Below are 22,881 nucleotides of genomic sequence, written 5' to 3' on the forward strand. Positions count from 1 at the left end.
CCACTCACCAGGAGAAACAGAGGGCTGATGGCTACCCAGCAGATCCTCCAGAACCATCCAGGGCTGAAGCCAAGCATTTCCTTCACGTCACTGCAGAACTGAGTGATGCCTAAAATCACGCGCAAGAGAAAGAGATTGACTGAGGGAGGACATGGCCCGTCTTACCCCTTGATTCTCAGAAACAGTTAGCAGCTCTGGAATTCCTCCTCAGCTGGGCTCAGGGGCACCAATCTGCTCTGAAGTTGAGACGGCGGACTCGTTACACAACTGCACCTGATACAAGCAATGTTCTGTCTACATAGAGTGGGGGCTGGGTGGACATTTGGGCAGGGACCCAAAGCCCCCTCCTGGTGCCCACACTGCCTTTCTAAGATCTCAGCACACGTTTGATTTTATTGTTACTGCAGAAAATAAAGTTGAATTTTTAGAAAAAGATTTTATTTATTTTTTCAAGAGAGACACATAGAGAGGCAGAAACACAGGCAGAGGGAGAAGCAGGCTCCCTGCAGGGAGCCCAGTGTAGGACTCAATCCCAGGACCCCAGGATCACACCCTGAGCCAAAGGCAGACGCTCAACCACTGAACCACCCAGGTATCCCAGAAAGTTGAATTTTATCTAGGAATTGTGAGCCCACTTGACAAGAGACTGACCCAACACTGGAAACTTTCAAGATAAAATTTTAACCACATATTGACCATTCATATGCCGGATCAAGACCAAGGTTCTTCTATAAAGAGTATGTGAAGGAGAGAACTGAGAACTCCTGACTGGTGAGAGATTGGGAAGGGAAGACTAGGCTGCAGCTGCTTCCCTGAGAGTCCAGCACCGCGAGGTCCACAGCGATGCACATACTCTGAACTCTGTCCTCATCACTGAGAAGGTAGGGAGGAATTCTTTTTTTAAAAACTGGGCCCATGTGCAACTCAGAATATGGGGCCTCCCCTTCTTCATATTATGTATAATGGCAAACATGCTAACGCTGTTTTATTACCATAGAAACTAGGAAAAATCAATACATTTTCAGAATGAAATAATCACTTCTTGATTTTAAAGATGAAGAGAGGTATCTCCAAGCCTGGTTTTTCTTTCTTTTTCTTTTCTTTTCTTTTCTTTTCTTTTCTATTTTCTTTCTTTCTTTCTTTCTTTCTTTCTTTCTTTCTTTCTTTCTTTCTTTCTTTCTTTCTTCTTTCTCTCTTCTTCTTTCAGATTTTATCTATTTATTTTTTAAGTAATCTCTACACCCATTGTGGGACTTGAATTTATAAGCCTGAGATCAAGAGTCACATGCTCTACAGACTGAACCAGCCAGGAGCCCCTGAACCTGGCTCTCTTCGTTTCAATTGCCTGGGTCATCCCCATCCTCACCCACGGATTCTTGGGACCCCCTGCCAACAGACCCACGTTAGCTCACTCTCTGTGCTCCTGCTAGTGTCAACCTTATCAGATTCCATCCCAGGCTCATAGGAGGTGAACTGGAGATTCTACCAAAGCAGATAATGCAAACAGGAACATTCCTGCCTCTTCCCTGGAAGATAATCTCCTAAACTCTATCTCAAGGCTTTGCGGAGGGGCTCTTTCTTACAAAATTTAAATTGGCGGCCAACTCTATAAAGTAGTAGTATATTGTACACTCTAACAAATGCATTCACTTTGCACTATTTCTTTGTTGTCTGCAATTCTTAGAGCCAATCAATATTTTAAGCATCCACTACAGATGAGCTATATGGAATTACTTCAGCCTATCTCTGCTGGGTGAACATTTAAACTCAGAAGGAAAAAAAATGTCTTTCCACAAGTAAGGCGAATTTGTGGTAGAGCGTGAAGGAAAAGGTGACCTGTTTCTGAAGCAGGCACTCTGCTGGGGTGGTTTTACAGACCCCCAGGCAGGTGACATCTTGTACCCCGCTCTGGCTTTCTTTGATGAAATCTGCCCTTCTTTATTCTGGCGGCTACAAGCTGGTGTAGAAAGGCTCATGACTGGCGGAAGGAAGCATCTTACCATAAAACCAATACACAGCAACTGCCTCTATAAGTGCAACGGTGAGCACTGCGGGCCCTGTGGCGTACTCCTCCAGCAGCTTCACCACGTATGCCCCGCCCTGGAAATGAGATCACAAACCTGATTAAGTACCTTCTGAGGCACTACCTCCTCTTTATGATGAAAGCCAAAAGCAGGTTCTTAACTTAGGATAATTCCTGCATTAGACCTAATATAAATACCCTAGAGCCTGCCTCTTAGGCCCTTGCAGTGTGGGCCAGATTTCACTCCATCAGATGTCTCTTCCTGTCCTATGGAGCACTCTCTCCCTGTTTCCTCTCCCACTAAGCTTTAAGAGACAGACTCAAAAGAACCCCTGGATCTGTTTTCAACTTTCAATTTACTGAACACTTACTGTGTACTCTACCCTAAAGAATCCTGGTCCCTGGAGACTGAACCTGGGAGAGTTCACACAATACCAGACACACTGAGCACAATGGTCCTGGTATCACCTTCTGTCTTAACTCACCAATTCCTTGGGTCCTCCTCAGCTTCCCCAACCCTCCCCCCCACCACCTGCTGAAGCTCCAGAGCCATTGGGATGATGGCTTGAAGATGCATGTCTTCAAAATCTATCCTGAGTCAGGAGGACACAAGCCTAGGATGCCTGCGGGTTCTATCAGATTCTGTTTTACAGTATTTGCCTCAGCTACAAAAAAATAAAAAAATAATAAAAATAAAAAATCATGGGAGATGGTCTGACTTCTTCACCACTGCAAATTCTCTGGAGGAGACAAAGTGACATTACAAGCATGAGATGCCAGCCTTCAGATATTCTGCATATTAGGACATCAGGGCAATAATCCCATGAAAGCCGAGAAGCAAATCTTATTTCTCCAGATACTCTGTCAAGCCTGAAATCTAGTTGAGTCTCCTGTAAAATGCTAAGACCTTCAGTTACATGCACAGATTCTACCAACAGATGCTGCCAGAAACCATTGCTCTTCTGGTCCCTGGTGATATTTTAACAGCAGTGTCAACCCCTCTTACTTTGGCCCCTTATATGGCCTCAGGGCACCATATAGGATGGGAGGAAAGGAACAGGTTCTTGCAGTGTTCTGCTGCCCAGGGGAGGCTGTGCAAAGCTGAGAATTGTGGTACTCACAAAGGTCAGGGTGACCAGGGATCCAAAGAAGCAGGTAATGACCACACAAAGCACAAACCACTCCCGGCGCTTGGACCAGATGTGTGGAAACTCATCTAGCACAGCTGTGATCACCCCCTCCAAGCCTGCAAACTGAAAGGGACACACAAGCAATCACAAGGGAGGGCTGGGGACAAGTCTGTTACCTTTAAGGACAACAAACAGGAGAGAGAGTTGCTGGTCATGAGTAGATCCCCTTCTACACCGGCCCTCACTGGAAATATACCACCCTGTTTTACAATGTCATTTAGAACCCAGCCCTAAGGATATCAAGGAAAGAAAATATAGTACCTGGACAGGACTTCCTTTTTAAAAAATATTTTATTTATTTGTTTGAGAGAAAGCACACAAGCAGAGTGTGGGGCAGAGGGAGAAACAGACCCTCTGCTGAGCATGGGGCCAGACATGGGGCTCAATCCCAGAACCCTGAGATCACGACCCGAGCCAAAGGCAGGCACTTAACTGACTGAGCCACCCAGAGCCCCTAGATAGGACTTCTTTATGTGAGGTCTCTTGGGGAGACTTTGGTTGTGCCAGAAAGGCCAGCTCAAAGCTGAAAGTCATCCCCCACTAATAAGTAAATACAAGGTGCTGAGACAAATGTGAGACAGCAGGGTACGGAGACACAAGAGTGACTTTGCTCTGGCCTTTGGCTGTTGCCATCTGGTCAAGGAACAGGGTATAGTAATAATAGTTCACATATGCTGAGCCCTGGCCTATGCAGACACCTCACTCATTAGCCCATTAATGAACCTCTAAATGCACTAAAGATCAAGAGCACCACAGTGAGGGCTGAGCAAAGGGCTGAGGGAGCCCCAGGAGGAAGTAGCCAATGTCTGGGGTGGCTGGGATGGGAGGGATAGGTCCACCTTCCTCCCACTCCCCTGCTTCCTCTTCCCCTATCTCCACCAAAAAGCCAGGTTTCCTTCCCCATTCACTCACAGTGCTGTCCAGGCCCAGTGTGATCAACATCAGGAAGAAGATGATAGCAAAGAATGTGGATGCTGGCATGTTGGCTATGGCTTCTGCATATGTGATGAAGAGGAGGCTGGGGCCTGAAACAGAGCGGGAGAGAGGAGGTGGTAGTCACCAACACCTTCCCTGCAAAGATGTCTCAGGGGGAAACTCAGCCACACCAACAATGACAATTCTTGTCACAAGGCCTTACACATGAATTAGGCTTTAACACATACCAAATTCTTGCTCACGCTCCACACCATTCCACCTGCCCATCCCAATATCATGCAAGGCCAGGAGGGAATAGTATCATCTTGAAAATTGTGAACCCTCAATCAATGGGGGAAAGAGAAACAAACCCAAGACCCTAAGACTAACAAAGCTGCATACAGGAATAAGAGTTTCTGCCATATAATTCAGAGCTTTTTTTTCCAGGGCCAGGATATAGCCCTATAGCATTTAGCTCTTTCTGATGGCTTTAGCTCCAGAGCTCCAGAATGGTAGGAAATGTGAAACTGATTGCAAAAGAGTCATAGAGTCCTTGGAATAAAGATCTCCCACTATTTTAAAGTCCCTTTTGATAGCGTGAGGGACATGTCCTCAATCTCTCATGAGCTAGATAGGGGTGCCTTAGTTTGGAGTACAGGAATGATTGGAGCTATGCATCAGGCCAAAGACAGAAGCAAGAAAGCCCTGGGATTCCATCCACAAGATTCCATTGCCACTTTTTCAATATCTGTTACTTCTTTTCCATGGAAACCTCATAATACAGTAGAGGGACTATGTCATCTACATTTTATTTTTCTGCAAGAGGAAATTCTAAGGATTAGTAATCGTTTGCTTACTTACTAGACTTGGACTCATTGCCAGACCCAAACCCACTGGTTCTAAAAGCCCTCATCCAAGTCATATTTTCAAGCCCATAGTGTACTGAAGGCCCTTGAACCAGATGCCACGGGTGCTGCCCCATCCCCACCATGGCTAAACACAGAGGCAGTGAGTTTCTCTTAAACTGTGGAAAGTTTTTAGAGGAACACTTAGAAATAATTCAAAAGATATATATTTGTAAGGATCCAAAGAGTAGCCAAGCAACTCAGTGAGAGCAAGGCATGTAAAGAGAACCCAAGTTCCCACCTGCATCTTTGGCCACCTCAGACACATCTTCGTTCCTCATCTCAGCCATATATCCGAGCACTGTGAAGATGACAAATCCTGACACGAAGCTCGTCATACAGTTCACCACACTGGTCACCAGGGCGTCTCTAGAGCAGAAAACCCATGTGGTCTGAGACATTTCCAAGTAGAGAGTCTCAAGAGCATCTGTCTCCAGCCAAGGCAGGGTGAGCCAGCTGAACCCGCAGGGACCTCAGGCCTGTCCTGGTGTCCCCTCCCCTCCTCCCAGTCCCTGCCTCTCAGACTGGTTGGCAGCTGCCATTACCGCCATGCATGGGAGGGGAGAGCCGCAGGTCAGGACTGGTTAAAGAGATGGTCCTGTTGTGAACTGGAACACAGATTTCTTGACTTCAAATAAGAATTTCTCCGAAGCAGGGCCCGGATTGGAGTCGGGCCATCTGAGGGCCTTGGCCTCACATTTATGAAGCCCTCAGATTTAGACTATAAACATTATGTGCAAACAGGTTACAAGACTGCCATAGGGATATCCTGACACTTTTAAAAGAAGACCTTGTCATCCAACTTCAGGTTGGTGTCTCAGTGCAATGCCACATTGATTAGGGTACTTTTTAAGAAAAAATTAATTCTGTAATTATCTTGTGAACAGCACCATTAGACTGCTGGACACTGCCATCTGTTATAGAGCATTAAAACAAAGTTAACTCTAAAGATGATGAGTGATATTGAAATTGTAATTGGTATTACACTCCCTATTTCATCAAAATTTCTGAAATGAGATTTTGCCACAAAAATTATGGCATTTTGCATTGGTCAAAATAACTCAATCATTATACTTTTGTGAAGATGTGCATAAATAAATGGTCACATTATAATTTTTGTTAAACACATTAATAAGTGAAATCTAAATATTTAACATGTTGCGATTTTTGTAAATCTGTTTTGGAATTTAATTTTTTTTATACACAGAGACTCTCACCAAATGGAATTGGCCTGGGGCCCCTCTCAATCTCTGAATGGCCTGGGTGAGGCTATGGACTAGGTGGGTGCTCTGGCCATGGTGCAGCTGGTCAAGGACCTGTGGTACACCTAAGCCCAGCCGAGTTTGAGGCCATAAGTTCGGTTGCCTTCCTCCGGGCCAGCTGACTATGCTCACCCTACATTCAAGCTTTGCTTGGGGAGCCCCAGATACTCACTGGTAACAATTGTTGTTGAATTTGTTGTAGCTAGCAAAAGCCAGTAAAACCCCAAAGCCAGGACCAAGAGAGAAGAAGATCTGAGCAGCAGCATCCACCCACACCTGGAAGGCAGGAGACGTAAGGGTAAGAACTGAGCCAGGGCCAGCGCTCTCCCCTCCATGTGGCTCCATGCAAAGTGAAAAACCAGGTTTCAAGCTCCTTCCAGGGGCAGCCACATACCAAGTGCAAACAAATGTGATTTCTCTTCCTCACGTTTTGGCATAAACCAATTCCCTGGCCTTGACTGTACTTTTCATGCTTGCATTTCTGATTTATAACATTATTGCAAACTTGCCACTGAACCTAAATTTCAGTTGTCCCTATTGAGCTTCATTTGGTAAAATGACAGACAGGTGCACATCGTTTTCCTCATCATCTTACCCCTGTCTCCAGGAGTTTCTGCCAGTTGGGTTTCAAGTAGAAGAGAACACCCCTCCAGGCTCCAGGGAGGGTGGCCCCCCTTACCAGCAGGACAGAAAGGATGATATAAGGGAAGGTGGCTGTCACCCATACCACCTGTAAAGGAAGGGAGTAGAAACACAGGTTGTCAGCAGGTAGATAGATGTTGGTGTCTTTCATTCTTGAAAACATCCTAGAAAAGAGACACACCTCTCCTTTTCTGTAACTATAGGAGGCAGGGTGACATGGCTGAAATATCAGAGCCTTTTGAACCAGACAGGGATCTGGTGCACAGCTTGCTAGTACTATCACCTCTAAACCCACTTCCCACCTGTAATATGGGAAAACACCCAGCAAAAGATAATGAAGTAGCCAGTGATCAATAACGCACTGATCATGGCCCATCATGGGTTTTCAATAAATTATTGCCATTTTTATTAATTGTGACACCACAGATAGGTTAAAGGAATTTTTTTTAAAAAAATCACACAATGGTTCTTGGGATTGGCCCATTTCTAGAATTTTTGAACAGATTTGGTAAAGAGAAACCAAATGAATTGTGAATCATGAATCGTGTTTGGTGTTGAAGGAAACAATGTCCCTCTGTCTGTGGCTGTCCAGGATACTGAGTTCTGAATTTGAATCCTCTGGGACCCCTTGGCAGGCCTGGATCCACAGCCAGAGTCCTCCTCACCTTGCCAGATGTTTTGACACCTTTCCAGATACTGAAGTAGATAACAACGAAGATCAGCATGATGCAGAGGGTGAGCTGCCAGCTGATGCCACCCAGGTCCTGAAGTCCATTAGACCGATGGAGCTGCAGGACGTGGCGCCTGGAGTGAGTGAGAAAAAAAGGTCTGTGAGATGGCCTGAGCAGCACGCTGAGCTGGTGGTCTGTGACAGTTCCGGCAGGTGCCAGAAGAAGCGGACATCGCCCTACAAGGACCAGCCTTAGGAACTCCTGGCTCTGCCCATCTTGAGGCACAGGGTGCCACAATTGGCCCACAAACCCCGGGAGGAGCACTCAGCTCCCAAGGCGGACTTTCAGGCATCTCCTTTCCTGGCTGGGTGTGCAGGTGGGTCCCTTCCCACCTCAAAATTACTCTCTCTTGGGCTTCAGCTGCCAGAAATTCTGGCATTAAAGAGTACTACCTACTCCAAAGGGTAGGTCCCACTTGTGAAGTGAACACATGATACTAGAAACTCTCTGAATAGTTTCCAACTACTGAAGCAGTGGGAGGCTTTGATTCCATGACAAGTGGCTGAGAGTGGGGTCCAGGAAGAAGGTGCTTCTGACACAAGGAGTAATTTCAGAATGTGCAAAAAGGGATGGACTTGGGCACACTGGGGCAACCTGGCCTGCCATGCTGGAAAGGAGGGGGACAACACAGAAGGCCATATTAGGGAGCACCCAAGGTAGAGTCCCCCTGGCTCCAAATCTGCCTGGGGCTGGCCTTGCTGCTCCCTCTCTTTCATTTACTTCCCTTGCCCTCAGAGTTGCATTTCTCATAAATCTGGAAAGAGATAAAGAGCCTCTGCCTCCTTCCTCGGAAGCCAAGTCCCAGGGGTGTGACCTGCACCTAACAGACCACCCCCTCACTTACATGTAAAATTCTTCTGCAGGGGATGTTGAGTGGGGCGTCCAGGTGATGTTGTCCCCGGAAAAGTAGTTGGTGCAGTTGCCAGTGTTCCAGGAGTTCTTGCAGCTGGTCCAGGGCAGCTGGTCCGTGAAGGACGAAATGAGGTAGTAGAGTGCCCAGGCCATGATGGTGTTGTAGTAGGAGGCAATGTAGAAGGCAATGATGCAGATGGCATAACCGATCCCTGGGAAAGGGAGGGGGCGGTAGGCCACGTTTACAGGGCGGCCTGGGCCTTGGAGGGCCCTGCAGCTCAGGTGAGGGGGGGGAGGGGCTGCCATTCGCCACGTCCCCCAAGACCTGGGAGATGGTGGGCAGGTGGCAATGTGGTAAATTCCTTAGATGTATTTGTAAGATTACACGTTTGACAAAATAAGTGTGTGTGTGTGTGTGTGTGTGTGTGCAAGTGCATGTGCTGTTAATGCTTTAAACTTTTTCTAGTTTGGTTGCTTTAAAAAATATTTTTATTTGAATATAGTTGACACACAATGTTACATTAGTTTCTGGTGTACAACACAGATAGACAATCTACACGTTATGCTCTGCTCACCACAAGCGTAGCTGTCATCGGTCACCACACGACATTACAAACACCACTGCCTCTATTCCCTGGGCCGTGCCTTTCATCCCCGTGACTGATTCATCCCATAACTGGAAGCCCATACCTCTCACCCCCTTCACCCATTCCGCCCATCCACCACCTCCTTCCCTCTGGCAACCACCAGTTTATCCTCTATATTTATAGGACTCTATTGAGTTTACTTTTATTTTTTAATGCTTATCTTACTTCTATTATTTTTTTAAGTTTCTTTTTTTTAGTCATCTCTACAACCAATGTGGGGCTCGAACTCATGACCCCGAGATCAAGAGTTGCTTGCTCTACCAGCCAAGTGCCCCAGGTTTACTTTTAATTGTCATTTATTCTATTTCCTTTTAACAATTTCATGCCACTTGAGCAGTCAAAAACTTAATTACTCAAAAAAAAAAAAAAAAACTTAATTACTCAATTATTTCCCAGAGATACCTTAAGGCCTGATTCCAGAAGAAGGTCCTGGCTCCCACACATGGACGGAAATCACCTTCCCTGCAGGATGCACTCACCTACCCACCCAGCAAGCCTTTCAGTTACCTTTGAAAATCGGGCAGATTTTCCTCCATATTGAAATGCATCCATTTCGGTGGTACTGGCCCAGCGCGAGCTCCATGTAGAACAGCGGGATCCCCCCAAAAATGGCCATGATAGTGTAGGGGAGAAGGAATGCCCCTGAGGTAGATGAAAGACAATTTCACCCCCTGCCCACATCTGCCCCAGAACAGCCCAACTGATCTGGACACCAGAGGTCATGCCAAGATTCACAGGGCCATCTGACACTCAAGTATCACAAAGCTACCCTGTGTTGAATGACCTCACACGGTGCCCCTGGTCTTAGTGCTTTGCCAGAACTCCACGGTCAAAGAGGGGTTTCAGAGAGTAAACGAAGGAGCCAGAGAGTACATGGAAAGAAAGCTGGATTTGGGATCAACAGACCAGGCCCTGGAATGGGTTGTGCTTCTAACCACCCAGCGGACCCTGGTCACCACCCCTCCCTGAACCTGTCATGGGAGCATGAAATGACAGGATTGAGGTGGGCTGAGCCTCCCCACACCAGCCACACACAGGAATCACTGGTGGTGAGTTTAAGAACGCACATCCACCCAGACTCCCTGAAGCAGAAGTTCCAGGGATGGGTGTATAAAGGTAATTTTTAAGCTGCCCAAGTGATTCTAACACAGCCAGAGTTTGAGACCCTTAGGACAGATCACCTATGACAACCTGCATGATCGCTGCAATAATCTACAAGTCCCTGAATTCTTATCTTTGTTCATCCGTAACATCCCTGGCTCCAGACACTTATTACTGATATTTGGCTATATTCCCACAATCCCACTAAGCCAGAATGCTCCCCTCTTTAACCACCCTTTGCAGATGTGGCTGAAATGGTCAGTTTGCCACAGAATGAGGAAGTGCGGAGCTGCTGCGTCACTGGAGATGCTGGTGTCCCCTGGCTCTCATGGCTGAGACAGAATTTGGAAACACCAAAGTGGGAATTGCTCACCTGCTGCCTGAGTTTTAGCCCAAAGGGTGGGTCAGCTGTGATTTTCACCGCTAAATTTGAACCCAGAAGGCAGTGCAACTCAGAAAGTTCCCACCTCACTTGCAAACACCCTGACAACATCTGGCTTGAGAATAAGAACCATGTTGTGTTTTCATGGTGGCATCTGTCCAATGGATCTGCTTGACTGGCTTTATAGTGGGGAATGAGGGTGGGAGAAACATCACCAGTACCCCCAGCCCCTTATAAAATGCTCAAGCAAAATGTGAGCCCTCCTAGGCTAGTGGTAACTTCTGCTCCTTCCCGGCAAGGAGGGCTGAGCTTCCCAGGCCTCCTGGAGCTGCCTTTGCCTTCACATGGACCAAGGTTCTTTAAAAATGCAGCAAATCCAGGCAACTCTGCATCATGCCATCGAGGAAATGAGGACACTAATGAATTCTTTCCCAAATTTCATTTTAGCTGCCCTCCCAAATGAGTTGCCAGAGCTTCTGTCAAAATAAATATTGACTGATTTGACTTCCACTTCTTGTCCTTTTTCCCATTTTGATAGCAAGTCCAATGTCAATGCAAAGGCCCCATACCTACTCCCTCCTCTCCATTCTACTCTCTGCAGCTCCCATTGCCATGCCTATAGTCAACTGCTCTTTTTGATAATCTACAAAGTTAACTGCTCTGAAGGCGTTAAGGGTAGAAAGAGGAATATGGGGCAGCCCCGGTGGCTCAGCGGTTTAGCACCGCCTTCAGCCCAGGGCGTGATCCTGGAGACCCAGGATCGAGTCCCATGTCGGGCTCCCTGCATGGAGCCTGCTTCTCCCTCTGCCTGTGCCCCCCCCCCCCTCTCTGTCTTTCATGATTAAATAAATAAAATCTTAAAAAAAAAAGGAGGAATATAAAATAGTCTCTCGCCTCAAAAATTTAGCACCCTTGTAGGAGACATGAGGCAGATTCAGTGGATGGTTTGGGGTTATCATTAATGCCAGGCTGTGGCTGGGTTCAGCTCTAGATCATGCTCAGGTTCCAGCTCAAGACTGAACCTAAGCTGACGCCCTTCTCTGACCACACACAAGTCCAAACGCCCGGGAGGGTCTGGGACTCCAGAGCCACTTCCCAATTTATCCTTACACAGATGTAACCTCTCTGGACTCTGCTGAGCAGAACATGCACAGTGCTGATGGCCATTCTCTTGCTGTGAGAGCAGAGCTTGGATAATGCAGGGATGAGAAGGGGGCTCTTCCACAAAGCACTAAGGATGCTGAAAATCTGGTGAGGGCAGGTTTGGGAGAGCTTTATCCAACTTCATAACTCAGAGAGCCTCAGACATGCTAACCTAACATTTGACTTCTGGGGATTTGTTTTTTGGACCAGCCTGGAAGTCTAAGCAATCAGGTTCCCAGACTCATCAGTTAGGTAAGACTGAAGAGACATGATCACTGCTCTGGCCTCCCAAGAGGATCTACAGACCATCCCTGGGTCAGAGCCTCTGCACCCCCGATACTGACCCCCTCCATTCTGGTAACATATGTAGGGGAAGCGCCAGACGTTGCCCAGGTCCACGGCATAGCCAATGACCGACAGGAGGAAATCCATCTTCTTGCCCCAGGCCTCTCGTTCCCCTTGATGAACTTCGGCCACTAGGGCTGTGGTGGCAGCTGGAATGGAGTGCTGAGGGTCATCTCCTGCACCAGGGCTTGGAACTGCTGAGTACCCACTGGAGATTTGGCCAGACTCCACCTTATCCTCGGGGACAGGGACACCCTGCTGTAGAACTCCATTTTCCTGACAGTCTTCTTTATCCTTACATGCTGATAGCTCCTTCTGGGAATTTAAGGCTGTGGTTTCCATCCTGCTGGCTAGGAGATGATACTGACACCCATCTGCTGAGGATCCAAACTGAATTCTCAGGGCTCAGATCTGTGGATCTCCTCAGAGCTTTATTTCAATGGGATCGACAGCTCTGTTGGAAAGGCACACAATGAAGGGAGAACAGAGTTACGCATTTTACTTGTCTTTGGTATTAATTCAAAAGACATCTTAAACTACATTAATTAATGGGATTACAAATGCATCCATCAGGAGTGAAACCTCTTATTTGCTATATAGCAGTCAATAAAATCAACTACAGTTTTCAACCTGTATGAGGTATCAAATCACAAGTCATTCACAAAGGAAAAACCAAAACAACAAACCAAAGACAGCAAATCACCCAGGTCTTGCATCAGCTCTGTTTAAGAACAAAGTACTGACTTCACTTAGAGGGACTGGAATTGCATTCTGGAGTTTACCAGTAACTTGGAAGAGGGTAAGAAGAGGGCTTTCTTCATCAAAACCTTGCAGAGCACTTACCTTGTCCTGAATGCTATGCAGAGGGTGGGTGAAGAAACAACGAAAGAAGCAGTTTCTACTTGCAAATAGATTATTAGGACAATCCTTACTACCATTTAAGCTGAGCATGAGCTATATTTTACATAAATTATAGGTGTGACTTTAAAAGGAAAAGAGTAAAGGCATGAGGTGAAAAGGCCACCTTTGGGGAGGCACCCCTAGCTCCTTAGCTGTGGACTTTTCCATTCTTCCTGTGGTCCAGCTCTTAGAGATTCTAGCTGCTTCTGGCCACGTCCAGTCCATCTGTGCTTCGCGGAGCCGCGTCCGCATGGTGCCTGGGCAAGTCTGCCCCGGCTCTGAACGGCCCTGCTGCTCACCGTGTATCTCACCTGCCTCTCCCGGCAACTCCTGAGGCGGATCCACCAGTTACTCTGCAACCGTGGGCAGGCGGGGTCACTTCTCCTCTAGGCCGGAAGAGCCAGTGAGAGGAGCGTGCAGGTTACAGATGCCAGCTTGGCCCGTGTCTCTGCGTCCAGCACGCTGGTAGGGAGGGCTGGCCAGGGCCCCAACACCCCCATAGCCCTGCCGGGGCCGAGGTGCGGGGAAGTCAGGGCAGCAATCTGGACCAAGGCCTCACCCGTCAAACGTGAGGCAGAAATCTGAGCCCTATTGGACTTTAAACCTATGGCCTATTATAAAGTAGTAAGGAGCCAAGACCTCCCAGCTAGCTTCATTTCATCTGGACCTGAACTTTTCTAGCTCTTGAAGTAGTCTGGGAGCTGAAATAGGTTTCTGCTTAGCTCAGATCGTGTCCTACCTTTCTAGGGATGAGTGCTATCACTGCTCACATCTGCGAAGATCTGATATCACCCTTCAAATCCAACAGGTGGAGGATGGCTAGAAATGGATAGTTAATGCCCTGAAAAATTCGAACACAAAGTAGTAGATTCACATATCGATGACTATGTACATAAATATCATCAAGGAAGAGAAATGAACATGAGGTGAGGCAAATAATTAGAGCTTTGTGTTCATTGGGTTCATTTTCCTGTGAAGTAGAAAATAAAAATTTTAAAGAGATTGACTGTTGCCGAAAATATTACAGCAACAAGAGAGAAACCAGCTCTACCGACCTAGGGTGTGTATGTGTGTATGTAAGGGGACAGGGTGGGCATCCTGGCTTCTACCGATTCCAGCTGCTTGGCCCCCACCCCCTGACCCTACCCTGGGCTCAAGGATGCAAACACCACTCATAGAAGAGCATGAATTTCTGACAGTGATCTAGATAAAACCCCACTGTGTTCATCTTTATGCTGTTCTCCAGCTTCTCCCTGTCCCCCTCCATGGACTTTTTTTTTCTTTAAAGATTTTATCTAGTTATTCATGAGAGACACACAGAGAGAGGCAGAGACACAGGCAGAGGGAGAAGCAGGCTCCATGCAGGGAGCCTGACGTGGGACTCAATCCCAGGACCCCAGGATCACGCCCTGGGCCAAAGTCAGGTGCCAAACCGCTGAGCTACCCAGGGATCCCCCACCCTCAGACTTTTAAAATTAACCACACAGTCTCTCATCCACTATAAGTAACCATGTAACAGGCTAATGGATTTTTTTTTAATTTCATTATTTTTCAAGAGATGAAAAAGCAGTGTATTTAAATACACAGCTAAATTCAATCTGGACTTTGCAGTCTCTGGTTCTGTTGTTTGAAGACAGCCTCTGCACTTCCCTTCAGCCTGTATCAACCACATGTTTGCCACCGTGAAGAAGTTCAACACTGAAGAAGTTGAAGACCAGATGACAGGGAGCTTTATGGTGTGCAGCCCAATGGCATCCAAGGGACAGAGACAGCCTATGACCAATGCTCCCCCTTCCCCACCTTTCTTTCTCCACCTTCAAAATGGTACCCAAAGTCTTCTGAAGGAACTTCTTCCTATCTTGAATACTGCACTGTTGCTCTTGTGCAAACTGCAGCTCAGGGGCACCCAGTCAGTTCAGTTGGCGGAGCCTGTGCCTCCTGACCTCGGGGTCATGAGTTCGAGTCCCAGGTGGGGTGTAGAGATTACTTTAAAAACAAAACAAAAGGGATGCCTGGGTGGCTCAGTGGTTGAGCGGCTACCTTCGTCCCAGGGTGTGATCCTGGAGTCCCGGGATTGAGTCCCACATCAGGCTCCCTGCATGGAGCCTGCTTCTCCCTCTGCCTTTGTCTCTGCCTCTCTCTTTCTGTGTCTCTCATGAAAAATAATAAAATATTTAAAAACCAAACAAAAAACTACAATTCAAAGAGCAGCTATATCCTCCAATCTTGCTCTGGCGGGCTATGGGATGGACACGTCACCCATCTCTGAAGAATACAGTGGTAGGATGAGCAGATACTTAGCCACACTAGTGCCTCTGTCACCTTCCTGACACCGGGGTTTCCTGTACATTCTCCCTTGGGGCACTCTGCAGGGAAGCTGGACAATGTACATGTGTTGGTGAACTTTTAGGGGCAATGCCTGTTCTTCAGTATCTTCAGGGGTTCATCCCCTAAGGTAACTGATCTGGATTTCTTGGCATCTGTCACAAGCAGCTCCTAGAAGAGTAACACACTCTTCTCTATGTTCGTTCTGAGCATTACAAAGACTTTGTTTCCGGAAATATCCCCCAGCACGTTTTTTTTTTTTTAAATTGCATCAACAGGCTGAAATGGCCCAAGTTGTAAGAAAGCTGGTCCAGAGTGATCCTCAGCTGACTCACAACCCCAGGCTGGTCTCTCTCCAGCCAGCTCTGCTCTCTAGCTTTCTCTGATGGTGCCTGCACTCCTGATCACAAAACCTGGGGTACAAACATAAGTTACAGCCACCCAAAGCCACCGAACAGGCAAAAGACGCACATCTTTTTTTCTCCGTCTCCCAATTGGAAGAAAGCTCCTCCCGTTACTAATCCAGTTGGCCACGAGTAGACGGCCTGGTCTGGACCCTCTTCTGTGGCTCCCACTTTCTGATTTTACAGAGTACTGGCCACCTTTTTCTACTGAGACCAGCAGATCACAGTTGAGAGCAAGCTGCCTCAGGAATATAGAAGTAAGCGTTAAGAAAATTGGCTTCTAAGAATGTTCTCTTAAAAGCTTTCTTTTTTAGAAGATATTTTTATCCTGCTGGGTAGAGATTGTAAACGAGGTCAACATTATAGCTGTGACCTCCTCCAGGCAGCCTTTGAGTTTCTCTGTGGCCAGAAAAAGCCCCAGAAGCCTTCCTTGGCACCCTGAATGTGTACCCTTGTGCCAGGGTGAGCAGGTGCCAGGCTGACGGTGGCACTACATAACCCTGCTCCTCAGTGGGATGACAACCTGACATGTAGGACCCTTGTCCCCGCATCTCTGCACGTGGGCAACGTGGTGGTGCCATTGGTGGGCTGACTGTTTTCTGTTCATACCCCTGCTTCATCTCAGCCTAGGAGGGGGGCTAAGTCACCCCCTTTCCCTCTACCACAGTAGAAAGGAGGACTGTTTCTATTTAAACTTCTTCTGATCAAATCTCCATTCCTCTTCCCACAAATCCTGTCTCTGTAGCCAGGGAACCAGTATTGGAACAAGCATGTAATCACAGTGATTAGTCATGAAACCACCCAGATCTTTTTTTTTTTTTTTAACCACCCAGACCTTTGGAAATGTCCATGACCCTACTTGTCACATCTGTCAGCACACTCCAAGCAGAAACACTATAGAAAGTTTGTACTTTGACTTCAGTTGTCGAGATCAAAGTGAGTTCATGTCTCAAGACACTCAGTTTTCATTTTCAATGACAAAACAAAACCAAATCCAGCACGAATTAGGGATTTATCGCTGAGAAAAGATTAATTATAGTTCATATAGCCAAGTGGCAATTTGCATTCTCTCTTCAGAGAGGGAGTCTGAAGTTCCCAAGACCCCTCCTGAGGGTGGCATGAATTACAAAGGCCCATTGAGATTTTGAGCCTGGCCCTCCGCCACCGCCACCGGCAACACTGTGCAGAGATGTACTGTATGCCTACTACGTGCTCGGCTCTTGGAGGCAAAGCAGGCACAGTCCTGCCTTCATGGAGTTCATGGTGCAAGGCCAAAATCTGACTGCAAGAAAAGCAGTATTTATGCTTAAAGAGGGAGAGGCAGGTGCTGCTCGCGATCGCTGTTGCACATCCTATTGTAAACAGAGCTTTCCGCTGACCCCATGCAACATGTTCAGAGGCCTCACATTTCCAGCTCCAAGGTGCCCTCAGATTTTAAAAGTTTTCCTTTGGTTCCTATTGTGCAGCTTGTCTCACAGGAGCCTGGACTTGAGTGGGTTCTGGCACATGGTCCCCACAGTGTAAAGACAGTGGTTTATATTTGTATCCACAGGGCCTCCTGGCTCACCCTTCAAACAAAATAGACCTCACAATGTGAATGGGGAGGACAGGGAAAATCCACTTGTTTTTGGACAAAAGGGGTAGAAATGAACACCGCCATCCCAACTGAAGAAGTCTTTGAGTGAGACAGTCAGTTTACTTTTTTGGAGAGGAATTAAATAGCCTATAATCCTTAGGTCCTTATCATGTGAAAGGACAAAGGTCTCTGTCCAGAACTTTCCCTGCCTGGGAGAGGGTAAGCCTAGACCAACCACCTTCCAGAGGCACCACTTAACTGTTCTCATGCCTACACCTCATGGCCCTCCAGTCTCACAGATCTGCCCCAGGACCCCAGACCTTCCACCTACTGGCTATGTGACTTGGGGCAGGTCCCTTAACCACTCTGGGCTTTCATTTCCTTGTATGTAAAAAAGACCATGAAAATTCCTGCTTCCTAAAGGCCGTTGTGGGAAATGAGGGGGTGACGGCTGCTTTTCTCAGTGTCTAGCACATGGAGAGTGTCAATAAATGACGGGGAGCTGATGGCCACCAGGCCACTACAATGTGCAGCGCATCCTGCCCTCCAGCTTCACAGCTCTGTCAGGGGGCCTAAGACCCAGAGGCTAGGTGATTCCTAGCCCACAGCACAATATGTGGGCAGCCTGAGACAGAAGGACGGGCTTCCATGCCCTTCCATGGGCCCTCCCTGACTGTGCTTGGTCCTCTCGGTCAGTTCCTCTCCCTGGGGTCACTGGGAAAGTTATAGACAGCAGATTCCCAGGCTGCTGTCCCAGAGATTATAATTCAAAAGATCCATGTGGGTACTGCATGCTTCACAAGCGCTCTAGGTTATCAGGGGCAGGTGGACCACCAAGCACGCCCAGTACATCCCTACCCTGTACTGCTGCTTCCCTGAATTATCCCATATCCTTCCAGCCTTACTCACCACTCCAGCCCAAGATGGTCCCTCTCTACTGTGTACAATTACTAATGTGCATTCATCACTGATTATTGTGTATCATTAGTTATCCTTTTACGTACCTTTGCTTTGGATGCCCTGGCAGCAGGGGCCATGGCTCATACATCTCTGTACTCAAATACTTGTGCAGCTGCCCACACAGAGGTTCTATTTTGGGTTTCCTGGGTGCAGGACCTAGCGAGCCCCAGGTGAGGCATTTCTGAGCCTACCCCTCTCTGCTGCTCACCTATCAGAGAGATCTGCTGTGTATCTTGGGGGTGGAGGGAGGACTGTCACAACAATCATTTTAATGGACTGTGGACTACAAAAGACTGACATGTCTGGGATTAAAGAAGAGTCTAGGTTGTGCTTTTAGACTTTGAAACAAGTACCAGCAGGCACACCCATCAACGGCCTGTGTTCCAAACGTTCATCTGTGAGTTCCTCATCTGGAATTTGGAATGTATTTTCTACCTGCAGAAATAAATCTTGCAAAGGATGGTTAGCCTCTTAAACTAGCTTACAAAATCCATGCTGACCCAGAAAACACTGAAACATCTAAAACAGAAGGTGTGGGACACAGCATTGTCAAGTATGACCAACGATGGGGGTGGACAATGGAGCTGATGGGGCGTTATCTCCCAACTGGCATCTATCCATCTGAACTTTTTTCTGGTTCTTCAGAAAAACTAAACTTCAGGAGAGGGCAGGAAGTGGAGAGAATCCTATGCAGACTCTGTGGAGGAGTCTTCCAGGCACCTTTATTAGAGCTAGAGACATTGAGGACATGGATTTATCATATGGAACCTCACAACTTCCAACTATTTGCTGAAAATGAAACTGCTGCCACTGTTTCAATGTGGACAAGGCCCAGAGAGGACTTGGGAGACTCAGACAGCTGACAGGTTAGATCGGGCAGGATTCAGATGGTCATTTACACCTTCTAAGTAGGCCTTTATTGTTGTCATAATGCAATTTATGCCATACATAGAAATCAAGATCCAGAAACATGGCAGTATTTCCAAACACAGATTTTCTCTTCCTTAATACAAAGCCTATCACTAAAACTACTTTTGTGTAAAACAGACATGATTAGGCCCACGAAGGGAGCCAGGAGAGGGAGAGCTGGCAGGGAGAGAACATGCCACCCCCACCCCACCCAGGGAGAGGGTGTTAGGAAGGGAGGGTGGATTTACCTGTGGCAGTTGAGCAAAGCAGTGAGAGAGGGTGGGGAGAAAGAGATCTGAGATGGAATGAAGTACAGTGGGAGTGGTGGAGGCAAGAGGAAAGGGTGAGCTGGGCCTGTTTGTCTGGGCAGGGCAGGGAGCAGAGAGGACACAGTGGGGTGGAGAGTGGAGGAGTCATGGAGGCCACAAGATGTTAGTGATTCAGAGAATGTTGCTTGAAGGGGCGTATATGCTCAGGTCAAGAAGTTCTGAAAGGTGCTTTACAATGTGTCACACATACAGTTTGGCAACATTAATAAAGATCAGTTCAGGGCAGCCCAGTGGCTCAGTGGTTTAGCACCTGCCTTTGCCCCAGGGTGTGATCCTGGAGACCCAGGATTGAGTCCCACATTGGGTTCCCTGCATGGAGCCTGCTTCTCCCTCTTCCTCTCTCTCTCTGTGTCTCTCGTGAATAAATAAATGAAATATTTTTTAAAATAAATAAAAATAAAAATCAGTTCATCATTATATAGTATCGAGCTAGGCCTCAGATGCACAGAGGTCAGAGCAAGAGGTGGTTTCCAATCCCTGGGAGTCTGGAGTCTCAAGAAGTAACCCTCCATGCTGCAAATGACACCAATGAGCTAGTAGGGAAAACTTAAATAAGGACTGTAATAGTTGCACATTTGATAATATTTTATCAAATTGTTTCCCAAATGTGACCATAGTGGGGCTCTGCTTATGTAGGGGAATGTCTTTATTCTTAGGAGACAAGAGGTGAAGTATTTAGATGTCTGCAAATTCTGAGGTTCGACAGAAAAATTATATAATATATAGTTTGTATAATTGTTACATGAATTATGTCACACATATTACATAAAAGTGTATCAAACTATGTATGTTACAGATGCAAAAGTTAGAGTGTACACACATGTGACAAAATGTTAATGACTATTGGCTCTGAGGGAAGGTTCACTGGGACATTTCTCTGATGTTTTAGTTGAAATTCTTTAAAATAAAAAACTGGGGGCACAGGGCACCTGGGTGGTTCAGTCAGTTGAGCGGCTGCCTTCAGCTCAGGTCCTGATCCCAGGGTCCTGGGTTCAAGTCCCAAGTCAGGTTCCCTGCTCAGCGGGGAGTCGGCTTCTCCCTTTCCCTCTGTTCCTCTCCCACTTGTGCGCTCTCTCAAATCAATCAATCAATCAATAAAATATTTTTTAAAGAACCAGGGGGAGGAAAATCACTCTAGTCTTCAGAGTGAGCGCTGGGAACCCGGGAACCCTCCAGTCAGCCGGGCCTCCCTGCGGCTGAGACATACCCAGAATAGCATATCTCTTCTCTCCTCTCCCCGGGCAGGGCCTCTCCTCCCCTTTCCTGCAGCTCAGCTCCTTTCCTCTGAAACAAGGAAAAGAGCCAGCTAGCTTGATTAGTTTTTTTTTTAATAATAACTTTATTTTTTATTGGTGTTCAATTTGCCAACATACAGAATAACACCCAGTGCTCATCCCGTCAAGTGCCCCCCTCTAGCTTGATTAGTTTTTAAAAACAACACACTCGGGGGAGAGGCAAAAACAGAGGCACAGGAGATTCGGGTTCCAGCCCTTGCAGCCATGGGTGAGCTCGAATAAGCCACAGGGCACCTGGAGCCCTTCCAGCTCTGCTCCCCCCTAAATTTGAGGGAGTCCTTCAGGTAGAGGAAAAAATGGTGTTTATTTTATTTTCATTCAGTAGGTCAGTAATAATGGAAATTAAATGTTCTTTGTGCCCAGAAAAATCACACAAAAACAAGAAGGCAAAGCCCGCCAGCTCACTCCCTCCAAGCGAGCCTCTCTGCCAGCCTCCAGCTCTGGATTCTCCCAGAGTACACGATGGGCTCTTAGATCTGCCGTCTGGCCTGGTCAGCGCCTGGAGACCCTGGCCACAGGCTGGCCCTGGGATGTTACCTCCACGTCTCCACATTGCTGGGCTTCATCTCCTGCCCTGCAGTCCAGGGGCTGGGGGTGCGGGGTCTGGGATTCATGAAAGTATATCCAGTCCTGGCTTTTAAAAAGTCCACGGCTGGGACACCTGAGTAGCTCAACAGTTGAGCATCTGTCTTCGGCCCAGGTTGTGATCCTGGAGGCCCGGGATCGAGTCCCACATCAGGCTCCCCGCAGGGAGCCTGCTTCTCCCTCTGCCTGTGTCTCTGCCTCTCTCTCTCTGTCGCTCATGAATAAATAAATTTTTTTTTTTTTAAAAGCCTATGGCTTAGGGGCACCTGACTGGCTTAGTCAGTGGAACATGTGACTCTTGATCCCAGGGTTGTGAGTTTGAGCCCCACATCGGGCGTAGGGATTACTTAAAAATAGAATCTTAAAAATAAAATAAAATTAACTGATTAAAAATAAAAAAGCCTATGGCTTAAATACCCACTAACAAGGACCGTTGATCCAAGGATGGGTGGCAGCAAGGGAGCTGCTGCCAGGTTGCAGGGGAGCCAAAAGAAAGGAAAAAATAAGGCGAACTGCCTCACACTGACCTCCTCTCTACTCATTTTGTCACCACATAGACACAGGGCTAGGAGAACACTTACTTGGTTTAAAAGTGTGTTAGCAACATCCCTTGATCTTCCCACTCGTTGACAGCCAGCCTAGGTCAAGCTGAGGGAATGCCCCTGCATAGAGACGTTACCCAGAGATCATTTCAGAAAATGGGGCCAAGTCAGTAAGATGAGCTCTGCCTAGAAATAAAAGGGCTGTGTCAGCCTGTGGTGGGTCTTGTGCCCACCCAAGAAAAGCTGCTCACCCTCTGCTCAGGGAAAATCACTTATGCCAGGTTTCTTTTTCTTTTAAGATCTTATTCATTTATTCATAGAGATGCAGAGAGAGAGGGGCAGAGACACAGGCAGAGGGAGAAGCAGGCTCCACGTAGAGAGCCTGACGTGGGACTCAATCCAGAGTCTCCAGGATCACACCCTTGGCTGCAGGCGGCGCTAAACCGCTGCGCCACCAGGGCTGCCCATGCCAGGTTTCTTCTACGGGCCAGTTTCATCTATTTCCCATCTGGATCCCTCCTAGAAAGATGAGTTTTCTTTCCTTAGGGTACTGTGAGAGTAAGCCCAGAAACTAATTCCCCACAGGAGCAGGGTAAGTCTCACTTGCCCCAGAAATGGAGAAGTGGGGTGATTTATCAGATCGTTGGCTCCACAACCAAGCCTGTTACTGCTACGTAGAACAAACCTCGGAGGACTACAGCCAATTGGCAACAGCTCGGTGGCTGGAAAGAAAATCGGCACAGCCCAAATCTCACTGCCTGGAGGCTGATTCCACTGCACCACACCCTGGGCATGTTGCAAAAGGGATGTGGGGAGTGGGCAAACTCAGGCTCCTGTTACCTGTTGGTGCTGAGGTGCAGGACTTGACTTGTGCAAACCGCTGCCTTAGAATGAAAGCCCGGGGCCCCAGAGGACCCT

The 22,881-nt window shown here is 47.4% G+C and overlaps 1 protein-coding gene across 2 annotated transcripts in view; it reads right to left on the bottom strand.

The window, feature by feature from the left end:
- The window catches only part of SLC6A4 (solute carrier family 6 member 4), a 38,327-nt gene that overhangs the window by 13,228 nt on the left and 2,218 nt on the right, over nucleotides 1–22,881 (bottom strand). Inside the window, exons 1-12 of one of the 2 annotated variants that reach the window (XM_035721571.2) lie at nucleotides 22,003–22,288; nucleotides 12,138–12,592; nucleotides 9,675–9,809; nucleotides 8,513–8,732; nucleotides 7,603–7,741; nucleotides 6,891–7,025; nucleotides 6,468–6,571; nucleotides 5,275–5,402; nucleotides 4,126–4,238; nucleotides 3,145–3,276; nucleotides 2,001–2,100; nucleotides 9–109 (exon numbers count right to left, since the gene is read on the bottom strand). In XM_035721571.2, the coding sequence (XP_035577464.1) occupies nucleotides 9–109; nucleotides 2,001–2,100; nucleotides 3,145–3,276; nucleotides 4,126–4,238; nucleotides 5,275–5,402; nucleotides 6,468–6,571; nucleotides 6,891–7,025; nucleotides 7,603–7,741; nucleotides 8,513–8,732; nucleotides 9,675–9,809; nucleotides 12,138–12,480 (1,650 nt within the window). In that variant the 5' untranslated portion in view covers nucleotides 12,481–12,592; nucleotides 22,003–22,288. Of the gene's footprint in view, nucleotides 1–8; nucleotides 110–2,000; nucleotides 2,101–3,144; nucleotides 3,277–4,125; nucleotides 4,239–5,274; nucleotides 5,403–6,467; nucleotides 6,572–6,890; nucleotides 7,026–7,602; nucleotides 7,742–8,512; nucleotides 8,733–9,674; nucleotides 9,810–12,137; nucleotides 12,593–22,002; nucleotides 22,289–22,881 lie in introns of those variants that run through there. The other variant, XM_025476232.3, reaches the window with a different exon arrangement.

This window comes from Canis lupus, chromosome 9 (genome assembly GCF_003254725.2).
Source record: "Canis lupus dingo isolate Sandy chromosome 9, ASM325472v2, whole genome shotgun sequence".
NCBI lineage: Eukaryota > Metazoa > Chordata > Mammalia > Carnivora > Canidae > Canis > Canis lupus.